The sequence below is a fragment of the Seriola dumerili genome, unplaced genomic scaffold, assembly GCF_002260705.1.
Source record: "Seriola dumerili isolate Sdu_G_001 unplaced genomic scaffold, Sdu_1.0 BDQW01000219.1, whole genome shotgun sequence".
NCBI classification, from domain to species: Eukaryota; Metazoa; Chordata; class Actinopteri; order Carangiformes; family Carangidae; genus Seriola; species Seriola dumerili.
The window spans coordinates 3,303,765-3,314,856 of NW_019174474.1; the positions used below are offsets into that span (position 1 = coordinate 3,303,765).

The following is an 11,092-nucleotide window of genomic DNA, read 5'->3' on the forward strand; positions in this document are numbered from 1 at the left end:
TCAGGATGACCATGCAGACATGCTTGTCATGACCGAGTCCAGATGCCAGTGAATGGCACTGACGCAGTATCTCTATTTTCCTCTCTTTTTGTGCTGTGTGCATGGAGTGGAGGCAGACAGCTTTAGGGAAGGGGGAGGTGCGTTGTGTGTGTGTGAGTGTGTGTGTCGTGTGCGTTGGCTGGCGTTTCAGATAATGAAATGCAGCAGGGAACAAAGAGCTGGGGGCCCCTATTCTCTGTGCTGCAGCTTCATTTTCACTCCCGTCAGTCTATGATTCTTCCATACCCTCTTTCTTGTGTACATGTATGTGTGAGTGTTTATGTTTGTATGAGTGGGTTGTTGTGTGTACGTATGTGCCCTCCTCCTCCTGTTAGTATTCTGCATGGCAGATCCCCCTAATGTAATAACTGTGTCTGCATGTCTAATTTACAGCAGGAGAGAGTAAATAGCCTGTGGTTAATTACAGTATGTGTATGTGTGTGTATGTGTGTGTGTGTGTGTATGTATGTGTGTTTCTACTCCTGTTAGTATTCTGCATGGCAGATCCCCCTAATGTAATAACTGTGTCTGCATGTCTAATTTACAGCAGGAGAGAGTAAATAGCCTGTGGTTAATTACAGTATGTGTATGTGTGTGTGTGTGTGTGTGTGTGTCTATGCATGTGTCTACATGCGCGTGGGTGTGTCAGAATGATTTATGAGTTGCAAATAGCTACACCAGTGGCCCGTTTCTCCTCACTTAGTTTTTAATCTGTCTTTCCATTAATTTTCCTGGAGACGTTATTATGGTTTTATAACAGTGTGCACAAAGATGCACATGTGAGTGCACGTATTTGTTAATGAGACAGAGGTGTGGACATTTTGTGAGGATCGAGGCTACATTGGCACCTGAGCTGCACTTTGCTTTTCCCCCTCTCTACTTCTCCATTTCGCTTCCTTATGTTCCCTCTTTCTCTCTTCCGATGCTTCATTCACTCTCTTCATTGAGAGCCACAGTGAACACAGATCTTTATTGACAGTACACGGTAGAACATGGAAACAGCAGGTCAATCCGTTTAGCCCAAGGGCCGATACACCAATTCACCAATTTGTCAGTGTTAGTTTGAGAGAGAAAAGCAGCTAATCTCTCCTCTCTGCTCTCTATTGATCACACACTTAGACTCCACTTCTCTGTCTAAACACTATTGATTCTCTCTCTCTCTCAATCTCTTTCTCTCTCTCCCTCACTTTCTGTCTAGCTCTCTCCACATACCACAGCTCTCAACACATCTTCCCTCCATACACTCTGACCGCTTCTCACGTAAAGTCTGAATAATTGAGACTGTGTGTTCCTGTACATGAAGCCCTGAGTTAGATTTTAGATGAATGCTTGAGAATATTTTAGCATGAACAAAATAAGAACTTGATTTCTGTAATTCAGGAGTAGAACTTACCAACTGTGTAAACCATTTTAGAGTTTGGGCCACAGGTGTCACAAATCATTGTTCCCTGCCGAAAAGCATGGTGTCATTAAAAAAAATCTATTACTTAGCAACCTCTTTCAAAGTGAATACAGACTATGATTAAAATTCACTGCTGGGTACACTGTCTCCCTGGCTTTGTTTTTCAGTCTCACATCACAGGGTGCACTTGAAAAGGACCACATTCCTGTCAAGATGAAGGCTTTGTAAAAATGAGACAACTGATTATCTTAGGAGAGATCCCCCCCCACCACCATTTTTACATCAGGTCAAATTGAACCAAGGATCTCTATTTGATTGGATTTAGCTTGTGGGGACCCCTGTCATGAAACATTTTAGTTGATGGGTATGATTTGGTAGAGAAGTGAATATATTGTAGAAGCAGAGAGAGAGAGATAGGTGTATAACACAAAACTGAAATTCCTACAGCATTTATTATATCCACATCTTTCAATCTTAATGCTAAATTGAAGAAATCTGAACAACTGTTACTCACATATGAAAAGCAGTTAAAGCACCCATGGAGTTCACTAGCCTCCCTACATGTCTCTTATTTATTAGACTTGTATGCCCTCTACTGGTGAAATTGACCCATTACAAGCCTTTAGCTTTGCAGGTTACAAAACACAGACACATGGCTTGTGTAACTCAAAATTAGCTGTTTGATAACCGGCAGAGGGTAGGTTCAGGACGTGTAAATGACTGAGCTTCAAACGGTGCACTAGACTATTAATAGGTAACTTTTATAACATTTTACTTATAATATATATCGTCACCTTTCATTTGAAGATGCCTCCTTCAGCGGGTGGTGCTGAAGACAGTAAAACCTTGGTGAGAAAATTGCTGAGAGAAGTGCTGGTGGGTCGAGAGGATCCTGAGGGTTTCTTTGCGATGTGTCTGTCCGTCCTGGGGCACCAGGAGACCCGTTCACAGTTCCCGTCTCTCATCCGGCCCTTGTCCACGGCCAACTGCTCCATGTACTCCACCCTCACCGGCATCTACCAGGAGTATTTCTCTGTGGTCAGTGAGTGTTTGTTGAATGTAAGTATACTTAAAACGTTGCTTTGCAAAGAGGTTCAAAGTTACAAATGAAAACGCATCTGAAAGAAAAGAAACACCAACAGATATAAATGATTAAAAAAAAAACTTACCCCTTTGAGCTGCGGTTAGCGGTTCTTGACCACTGCAAGAGGCGAAAAAACAAACATAAAAATCCAAATGAGCTAAACTGTGAAGTGCAGTTGTCATGGCTAACGTGTTACCAAACAGCGATGTAGTTAACTTACCTCGGCTTTAACAGAAATAGAGAAATATGGACATCTCGTTGGATCCATCTTCCCGTACCTCTTAAATTGAAGTAACACTTACACTGGAATTTGAGCTACTTTTGTTTTTCTGTCTTTTTCCGGAGGAAAATAGCAAACCTCTGCCTTATTAAATATGCTAATGTGTTTGACAGTCAGTCCGTCGCTGTACCTGGCTCTCTGTCAGGTAAGCTCTTGTTAGCTCCTGTGCTGGTAGCAGCTGCCCCACAGTGTTGGTGACATTGTGTGGTACCCAAATGAGCTAAAAGTTAATGCATATGTGCTGACATTTTTTTAATTCGACTCTTACACTAGTAACCTATGTCACAATAATAATGTATTGTTACTATAGTGTAAAGTATTGTGTTTATATCTCTAATTAAAGTGAAACACAAAGAAGTAAATTATAACAATATCAATATATATATATATATATATATATATATAACAAATACCAATATGTGTAATCAAAAAGGTGTTTTAAAAGTTGCCTTTTATTAAGCACCCTGGTGTTTTCACTTATTCTGGTTGATTAAACCTCTGCTCGGCAGAGCTCTGCCAAGAATTACTTGAGGTCATTAATACTAAGTGTTCGTAAAATAATCAAACAAAAATATTAAGTGTCAGTATAATTGTTATTATATTAGAAATTTAGCACTAATAAAGATGGCAACAAAACCAAAACAAAGAGGGAGTCAGAGAGATGTCTGTACACATCCACACAGTCCTGAGAAGAGGTCTAATCAGCTCAAATAAGTGAAAACACCTGTGGGGTTTTACCGAAGGTTTGTAGGGTCTTAACCATCAAAAATGCATTAACAAACTGAAGATACCCAAGAACCTATGTATTGTAAAAGATGCCGCACTAAACTCAGTACAGTTTTTAATCAAAGGGGTAGAGAAGGGTAGAATGAAGGTATTTTTAAACACAAAAACTTGCTGTCTTACACTTGAACTGTTACTATTTGCACATGTAATTGCAAATATCACACATTAAATTTGTCACCTCTACCCCAACAACTAAGCGGTTATTTTAACAGTACTAATAATGGGTTCTTCTAATTCAATCACAGACTGAAGATGATGAACTGGAACTTGCATTGGCTCTCTCTGCACTGGAAATGAAAGATCACCAGATTGCAGCCCCCAGCCAAGAGTCCCGACTTCAGCAGCCTAAAGACAGACCGAATCAAAGCAGCTCTGTTCAACTGACCTCAGTATCTCAGCCTCAGGGAAGCAGCCACACCCAATTAGCAGATGTAGCTGGCAGGAAAAAAAACTCCCACTCAGCACAAAGTGGACCCTGGGGCATGGTGTGCCCACCACAGACAACCCGAGAGACTGAGCTTCAGAAAAGCACACATGTTGACAAATATAATAAAGGGACACCAGGGACAAGTCAAACTGAGTGTGTCTCCGAACCATCTGCCTCATTTTCCAAACAAGAGTTGGTTATAGAAGGTGGCCAAATGACAAAAGAGGGAGATTTGAATCAATCGGGGAAACCAAAACGCTCTAAGAACAGGCGACAACGGCGTAAAGCGGGCGGCCAGCAGGTTGTAGGTTTGCCCTGCTCTCTGTCAGCACCGCAACCAGTACTACTGTGGTTTAGGAGGGATTTGCGACTGTGCGACAATCCTGCTCTCATTGGCTCATTGGAGGTTGGGGCACCTGTCATACCTGTCTTCATCTGGAGCCCTGAAGAAGAGGAAGGACCTGGGATTACTGTGGCTGTGGGGGGAGCTTGTAAGTTCACATCACTGCCCTTCTAAGTATGGCACTCTATTGTGGTGACTGGCCTCTCCATATATTTTTCACCAAATTACCGTTTTGTAAACTGTTTGCAATCATACTTTCTATTCTTTTTACAGGTAAATACTGGCTTCATCAAGCTTTGTCTCATTTCTGTTCGTCTCTGGAGTCCATTGGCAGCCACCTCGTCTTCCTCAAGGCAGATGGAGGTGGGGACGGTGTGGGATCTTCTCTGTGTACCCTTAAGGAGCTGATAAAGAAGACTGGGGCGAGAACAGTCCTGGCCAATGCGCTGTATGAGCCCTGGCTGAAGGAGAGGGATGACGTGGTGGTGTCAGATCTGCAGAAAGATGGTGTTGAATGCAGGATGTTCCATTCTTACTGTCTCAGAGACCCTTACTCTGTCAGTACGGAGGGTGTGGGACTCAGAGGTTAGTCACAATAAGGCGAACATGGTGCATTGGGCTTTCTTAAATATTTGTGTTTAAAGCTTGGATCGTGTGTAGCAATCCAAGCTGAATTGCAATATGGCCATTTTTGCTGAACTTCTGTTTGTTTCTTCTGTGATGTAGGAATAGGTTCAGTGTCTCACTTCATGAGCTGCTGTAGACAGAACCCAGGATCTGCCTTAGGGGTTCCTCTTGACCCTCCAGCATCTCTCCCCACTCCCGCTCACTGGCCTCAGGGTGTCTCTTTGGACACTCTCGGGCTGGCACGCATGCCCCGCAGGAAGGATGGCACAACAGTCAGTAACTACAGCAGAGCAGTCCTCAAGAGCCGAGCTAAACCCCAGAATACAATTACGAGTCCTGCAGTCCTTAATATTTTCTTGTGTTCATTTTTGCATTCAGATTGACTGGGCAGCTAACATTCGCAAGTCCTGGGATTTCAGTGAAGAAGGAGCACAAGCACAGCTAGAGGCCTTTCTCCATGATGGTGAGACACTTTGCATGCACATTTTAAAGATCATACATTGTGTTTGTAGTACTGTTAAGAAGCATAGCATTCATTTAACAGTACCAGTCACCTATGATTACTTCCATGTTTCCTAGGTGTTTATAGGTATGAAAAAGAGTCAGGAAGGGCGGATGCTCCGAACACCAGCTGTCTATCTCCCTACCTTCACTTTGGTCAGCTCAGCCCACGCTGGCTATTGTGGGATGCCAAAGGGGCACACTGTCGACCCCCAAAGTTCCAACGCAAACTGGCCTGGAGAGATTTGGCCTATTGGCAGCTAACACTATTTCCTGACCTCCCCTGGGAATCTCTCAGACCTCCATACAAGGTAGAAATTGGCTACAGACTAAAGAGGAAAGGTACATTGCATTTATGTGATAACAAATAAACATTTGAGCGTTACACATAAATGCAATGTACGCTTAACTTTCCTCTTAAGTCATTAAAAGCCCATATAACACTCTGAAAAACAATGTTTATTACAAAGCGTTATTCATTTACTGGTATTTGCAGGCTCTGCGGTGGAGCAGTGATCGTGGCCACCTGAAAGCCTGGCAGCGTGGTCGAACAGGCTACCCTCTGGTGGATGCAGCTATGAGGCAGCTGTGGCTGACAGGCTGGATGAACAACTACATGAGACATGTGGTGGCGTCTTTCCTCATTGCATACCTCCATCTGCCCTGGCAGGAAGGCTACCGCTGGTTCCAGGTGAGACATTCACATATACAGGCACAGAATGCACTCATATAGATATCATGTATAGCAACATACACTGACATTATCTGACATTTACAGGACACCTTAGTGGATGCAGATGTTGCCATAGATGCTATGATGTGGCAGAATGGGGGCATGTGTGGTCTGGACCACTGGAACTTTGTCATGCACCCTGTCGATGCAGCAATGACCTGTGACCCCTACGGCAGCTATGTTAGGAAATGGTGTCCTGAACTTGCGGATCTGCCTGATGAGCTTATTCATAAACCTTGGAAATGTCCTGCATCTATGCTTCGACGTGCAGGTGAGGAAAGTGGCTGTGTGGTCACCTATTGACTTTTTTTCTGAAATTAGTTTGTCATCCAAAAAAACTACAACTTTTTCAAACCATGACACAGAAATCTCCTTTCCTTGCAATCCTCACTGTTTAGGTGTCGTGTTTGGCCAGACATATCCTGATCGAATAATTACAGATCTAGAGGAGCGACGGAGCCAGTCTCTGCAAGATGTAGCTGTGGTGCGGAAAGAGTTTGGACATTATGTTGATAAGCGCACAGGCTGTGACTTGGTGCCTCTGCCCCCACGCCTTGTCTCAGAGGCCCTCGGCTTATCACACAGCAATGGTGGTGTGGTGGCAGAAGGGAAACAGTTCCTGTTGCCTGTTATCACCCGCATGGAATTCAAACACCAGCTAGAAGATCCCGATGCAGACGCTGCCTCAAATCCCTACAATGCTGTTCTAAAGGGGTATGTGAGCCGCAAAAGGGATGAGACCATTGCCTTCCTTAACGAGAGAGACTTTACTGCCAGTGTGATGTATGAGGGAGCGCAGCGCAAGGAGAGGCTGGAGAAGGATTATCGCAGAATGGAGGGACTCCCTCAGCCTGCAGCCCCTCGGGGCAGGGCCAGACGAACGCCAACAGCCAAGGACAGGTTCTCTATAGTGCCTGGTGGGGCTGTTACTTCACTCAGGTGACCGGGACATTAAGACTTTAAGTTTACAGGTATTAAGAGACCAGTTACTGGTCTTAAAATGCAAACGTAAAAATATTACAGAAAATAGGTTCTAAGTGCAAGACATGGGGCAAGGACCGATTTGTTTGTGTTAAGACAACTGAGAACATTTGTGAGAGGGTTGCAAAATGCTCTTAAAATTTTGTACATTGAGTTTTCAGTATAATCTCAGGTAATGAGCAATGATATTATTCTTGCCTCTGTCAAAAACATTGGTCCAAGTTGGCTAATATTTTGGTGCAGCTTCCTTTCTTGAAGGGCTACTTTTTGTCATGGAAATCTGAGGTGTTTCACGTAACTATACATATACTGTACATTGTTAAGTGTGAGAACAAGGGGAGAAAGGAACATGGGGAACAATGTTTCTTACAAGATCATTCTCAAAATATATGCCTGTTTCACAGTTTGCAAGCTGATGTAAACAGCATCAGAAAAGCTGGGATCTCGTGTGTATCAAAAGTCTCCAGTTACATTGGAGGTGGTGTTGGTTTCCAATCTTGTGTTCTGAATTTTTTTTTTAGCTACCTTTTTATATACATTTGTATAATGAGATCTAACTTGAGGCTGGAAATGTTGCCTAACATTAAACAAGTAAATAAAAAGAACAGCTTAAGTAATGAAAATGAACAAATAGCATTTATATGATGTGATGCCCTGACATAGTGTCAAGAATATCACCTGTTCATTACCTGTGTAATGCCAAAGATGTGCAGTTACATTGAGAGAAATTATAGGTCAAGTTGTAATTATTTTAACTTAGGGAAATAAAAAATGAGAGGCAAAAGAATGTGTAAGGAAATGTTTATTTTCTATCATACAGGTCCCATGTCTACAGTGTACCTGTCATACATGCAATGTAGACCAACATAATTAATAATACCATAACGACCAAAGTGCTTTTTAACATCTAACAACGTCCTAGAATAGAAATTCAAGTTTATGTTTGACAGAAATGCTTGGAAAATGTTTTATTGACTGTGAGTCTCAGTGTCTTCTGTTTGGGGCTTTGAGGCTATAAGAACTCAACACTCAGTTGAGTTCAGTGAGTGCAGACTGGCAGGTCCCCTAAAGTCAGTCTTTAACAGTAGATAAAGGATTCCTAATGTTCACAGCTCTACAACACTGGCAGGTCAGCAAACTAGAGCTCTTGAGCTCTGCTGGTGGATGCTAAGCATAGTGTTGTTCCTGACACAGGCACATCTAGTGCATCTCCCTGCCAGTGGTGTTTGAAAAGGAGAGAGGGTACATAGCACTTATTAGGAGGTGTTAGGTTAGTCCTCAATGGAGCGGATGTATCTCTCATAGGCTGCTTCGTCCATCAGAGCATCAAGCTCAGCAGGGTTGCCAATGGTCATCTTCATCAGCCAACCTAAATGTAATAGTAGAATCAGGTTAAGCTGAGAGTCAAGGACCATGCCAATATTTTGCATATGCAATCCCTTTTATCTTAAGTCACATATGTTTAACATCACCAAAGCAGTCTTTTCCAGGCAGCCATTGGCGTTCTTTATTTCATCAATTACAGTGTGAAAACAAACTTTAGGCCTTTAACTTGCATGGGTTAGGTAATCCATCACAGTGAATTTTATGTTTCCCTTTACTGTTGTCAAATTTACATGAGCAATGCAATGATAATGTAATTCTGACAACAGCAAAAGGAGATAATGTTCAGAGTGGTGAATAACTATACATTGATCATCAAGTTATCAAGTTTCAAGCCTCTTTGTGGATTTCCATATTTGTTATTGTAATAAAACCTAGTTGCTGTCTGGGAGGTAGGAAAAACAAAAAAAGTGCAAAACCACTGGTACAGACATACAGGTTAATTAATTGAAGAGACGATTCATTTTAATTGTACAAGACGAGCTTCATGTCCTTACCGTGTACAAGATGTACACCAGTCAAAGGATAACTGCAGTAACAGTGTTTAGAACTGTCTAAACAAAGACTGGTGAAGGATCTAAATGGATTAGACAATGTATTTTTACATGTGTGCTTACCATCTTTGTAGCAGGATTTGTTGACCAGACCAGGGTTGTCTGCCAGTCGTGTATTGACCTCTACAACTTCTCCAGTCAAAGGGGAATAGAGCTCACTGGCTGCCTTTACACTTTCCAGAGCTCCAAACTCATCTGTGGCATTAAAAGTTAGAAACAAATGCATTTATATCAAAGTTAAGCCATGTCAGAAGAACAGCAACTAGACAGAAGGCAGGGGTGAATATTGCTAAGTTGTTTAAAAAACAGTTGATAATCAATTGTCTTAGTCCATTTTCAAGCAAAAACAGTGACGTAATGCCAAACATTCTCTGATTACAGCCTTTCAAATGAGAGATTTTCCTGCTTCTCTTTGTCATACATCATTGTAGACTAAATATTTCTGGGTATTTGGACTTTTGGTTGAACAAAACAAGACATCTGAAGACATCCCATCTGGCTCTGTGGAGTTGTGATGGGCATTTTTCTGAGGAGGGCTTTTCACAGTTGAAAACTTGTCACTATTTCCCGGCAGTGTTTCAAAAATAAATTTCTGACATTTCTGCACTTTAATTTCTTTTAATTTATCAATCAACACATACCCAAGCACTCCATCTCATGTCTCAACAGTAATGTAATATTAATATTACCAGCTACTGATTGGACGAGTTACGTGTGATCAGGCTTAATCCCCTTCATATCAGTACTTAAGCAGTGGGTGTGATGTCAGCCAAAGCCACAGCTTCATACCTTGCTGCGCCAGCTGTGTCCCCACCTCTGGCAGTCCACAGTAAACAACATCTCCCAGAGCCTCCTGTGAGTGGCAGAAAGCAAGGTCAAAGGTAATAGCACAAACATTTACTTAGTATGTGCGCTTGTGCTGTTACGTTTGTGTGTAAGCTTCTAGCCAGGGGACTTACTTGCGCGAAGTTGCTGATACCGACAGTCCCAATCCCGTCGTCTTCTACTCGAATCCATTCGTGCTTGTCTGTGAATTTAAGTGCTGCAAAACAATACAACAGACTCAGAACACACAGATCTCCCCACCAAACTTTTACGTTTTTTTTTGTTTTTTTTTGTTTTAAATCCCCGGTCAGTATGAAAACCAGGAGGAAACCCCAGACATGCTGCAGCGTCCTCTGCTCCCATGTCCTTTACTCTATAGCTAATGCTACCCAACAGCTACCGAAAATGTTAAGCTAATATGCGCGACACTACAACACATTCACAAAGGCGGGCATACCTGCTAATAATCGGCTGGAGGAGGCTAGTGTTCTCCGAAAATAAGGTTTCGATGCCAGCCTCAAAGGAGAAATCGGCGCCGAGCGGGTAAGTAAAGGCAAAACTGTAGAAAAGTTGGAAGACAGGGAGCGGAACAGCCCACAGGCAGCCATGTTTGTCGCTTAATGATGAGAACATGGGGCTCTTCTTCGTGGATATCAGAGGCACCGGTGGCGCTTTACTGCCCTCCACTGATCAGGATAACATTGTCGATACAACAAAAATAAACTGAGTTGGCTGTTTCCATGCAGCAAGGTGGGTATCATGTTTTAGATCAAATGTTTTGGATCGGACAGATCGGATCCTCCACTGAACAGCCATATTCACAAAAAACCGGATGATTACCAATACATTTCCAATAAAGTTCACCTGAAATTAAAATTGAAATGTTTGCCTATATGTGTACCTTTGGCGTTTCTTTTGTTACTTGTGTACTTCTTTGTTCACAAGTCATTTCCAAAATGAAGACGTTCATCACAGTGCCTAAATCTCTTAACAGCTCTGGATTATTAAAATTTGGTTTTGTTGTTTTATTTTGAAATAATGCCTTCCTATTTTTTCTTGCTGGTGTTTCAACCATCTTGCCATCCTGAGTTCATTTTTTAATGATAGGTCACCATAATATTGTGCTT

The 11,092-nt window shown here is 42.3% G+C and overlaps 2 protein-coding genes across 2 annotated transcripts; one reads left to right on the plus strand and one right to left on the minus strand.

Annotated features, from left to right (window-relative positions):
* The first annotated feature begins 2,434 nt into the window (after nt 1–2,434).
* On the plus strand, nt 2,435–7,375 carry LOC111228558 (deoxyribodipyrimidine photo-lyase-like). Its single transcript, XM_022754524.1, has 10 exons — nt 2,435–2,479; nt 3,837–4,173; nt 4,225–4,509; nt 4,635–4,946; nt 5,088–5,260; nt 5,367–5,451; nt 5,568–5,800; nt 5,986–6,180; nt 6,268–6,493; nt 6,621–7,375. Exons 1-10 carry the CDS (start codon nt 2,435–2,437, stop codon nt 7,163–7,165), a joined length of 2,436 nt encoding a protein of 811 aa, XP_022610245.1. The 3' UTR covers nt 7,166–7,375.
* A 612-nt stretch (nt 7,376–7,987) lies between these two features.
* Nucleotides 7,988–10,596, minus strand: LOC111228559 (glycine cleavage system H protein, mitochondrial-like). The gene is made up of 5 exons (XM_022754525.1): nt 10,423–10,596; nt 10,100–10,182; nt 9,930–9,993; nt 9,204–9,335; nt 7,988–8,572 (listed from the first exon to the last, which is right to left on the minus strand). Exons 1-5 carry the CDS (start codon nt 10,571–10,573, stop codon nt 8,475–8,477), a joined length of 528 nt encoding a protein of 175 aa, XP_022610246.1. The 5' UTR covers nt 10,574–10,596; the 3' UTR covers nt 7,988–8,474.
* Nucleotides 10,597–11,092: the final 496 nt, after the last annotated feature.

What these genes read in the sequence shown, in the direction of transcription:
- LOC111228558 (XM_022754524.1), top strand. Translation starts at nt 2,435, where the DNA reads ATGTACTCCACCCTCACCGGCATCTACCAGGAGTATTTCTCTGTG. An exon ending in AAGGCTACCGCTGGTTCCAG is followed by an intron (nt 6,181 to 6,267) that starts GTGAGACATTCA and finishes TGACATTTACAG; the next exon opens with GACACCTTAGTGGATGCAGA. An exon ending in ATCTATGCTTCGACGTGCAG is followed by an intron (nt 6,494 to 6,620) that starts GTGAGGAAAGTG and finishes CTCACTGTTTAG; the next exon opens with GTGTCGTGTTTGGCCAGACA.
- LOC111228559 (XM_022754525.1), bottom strand. Translation starts at nt 10,573, where the DNA reads ATGGCTGCCTGTGGGCTGTTCCGCTCCCTGTCTTCCAACTTTTCTACA. An exon ending in CTCCAGCCGATTATTAGCAG is followed by an intron (nt 10,183 to 10,422) that starts GTATGCCCGCCT and finishes ATTGTTTTGCAG; the next exon opens with CACTTAAATTCACAGACAAG. An exon ending in GACACAGCTGGCGCAGCAAG is followed by an intron (nt 9,336 to 9,929) that starts GTATGAAGCTGT and finishes TTAATGCCACAG; the next exon opens with ATGAGTTTGGAGCTCTGGAA.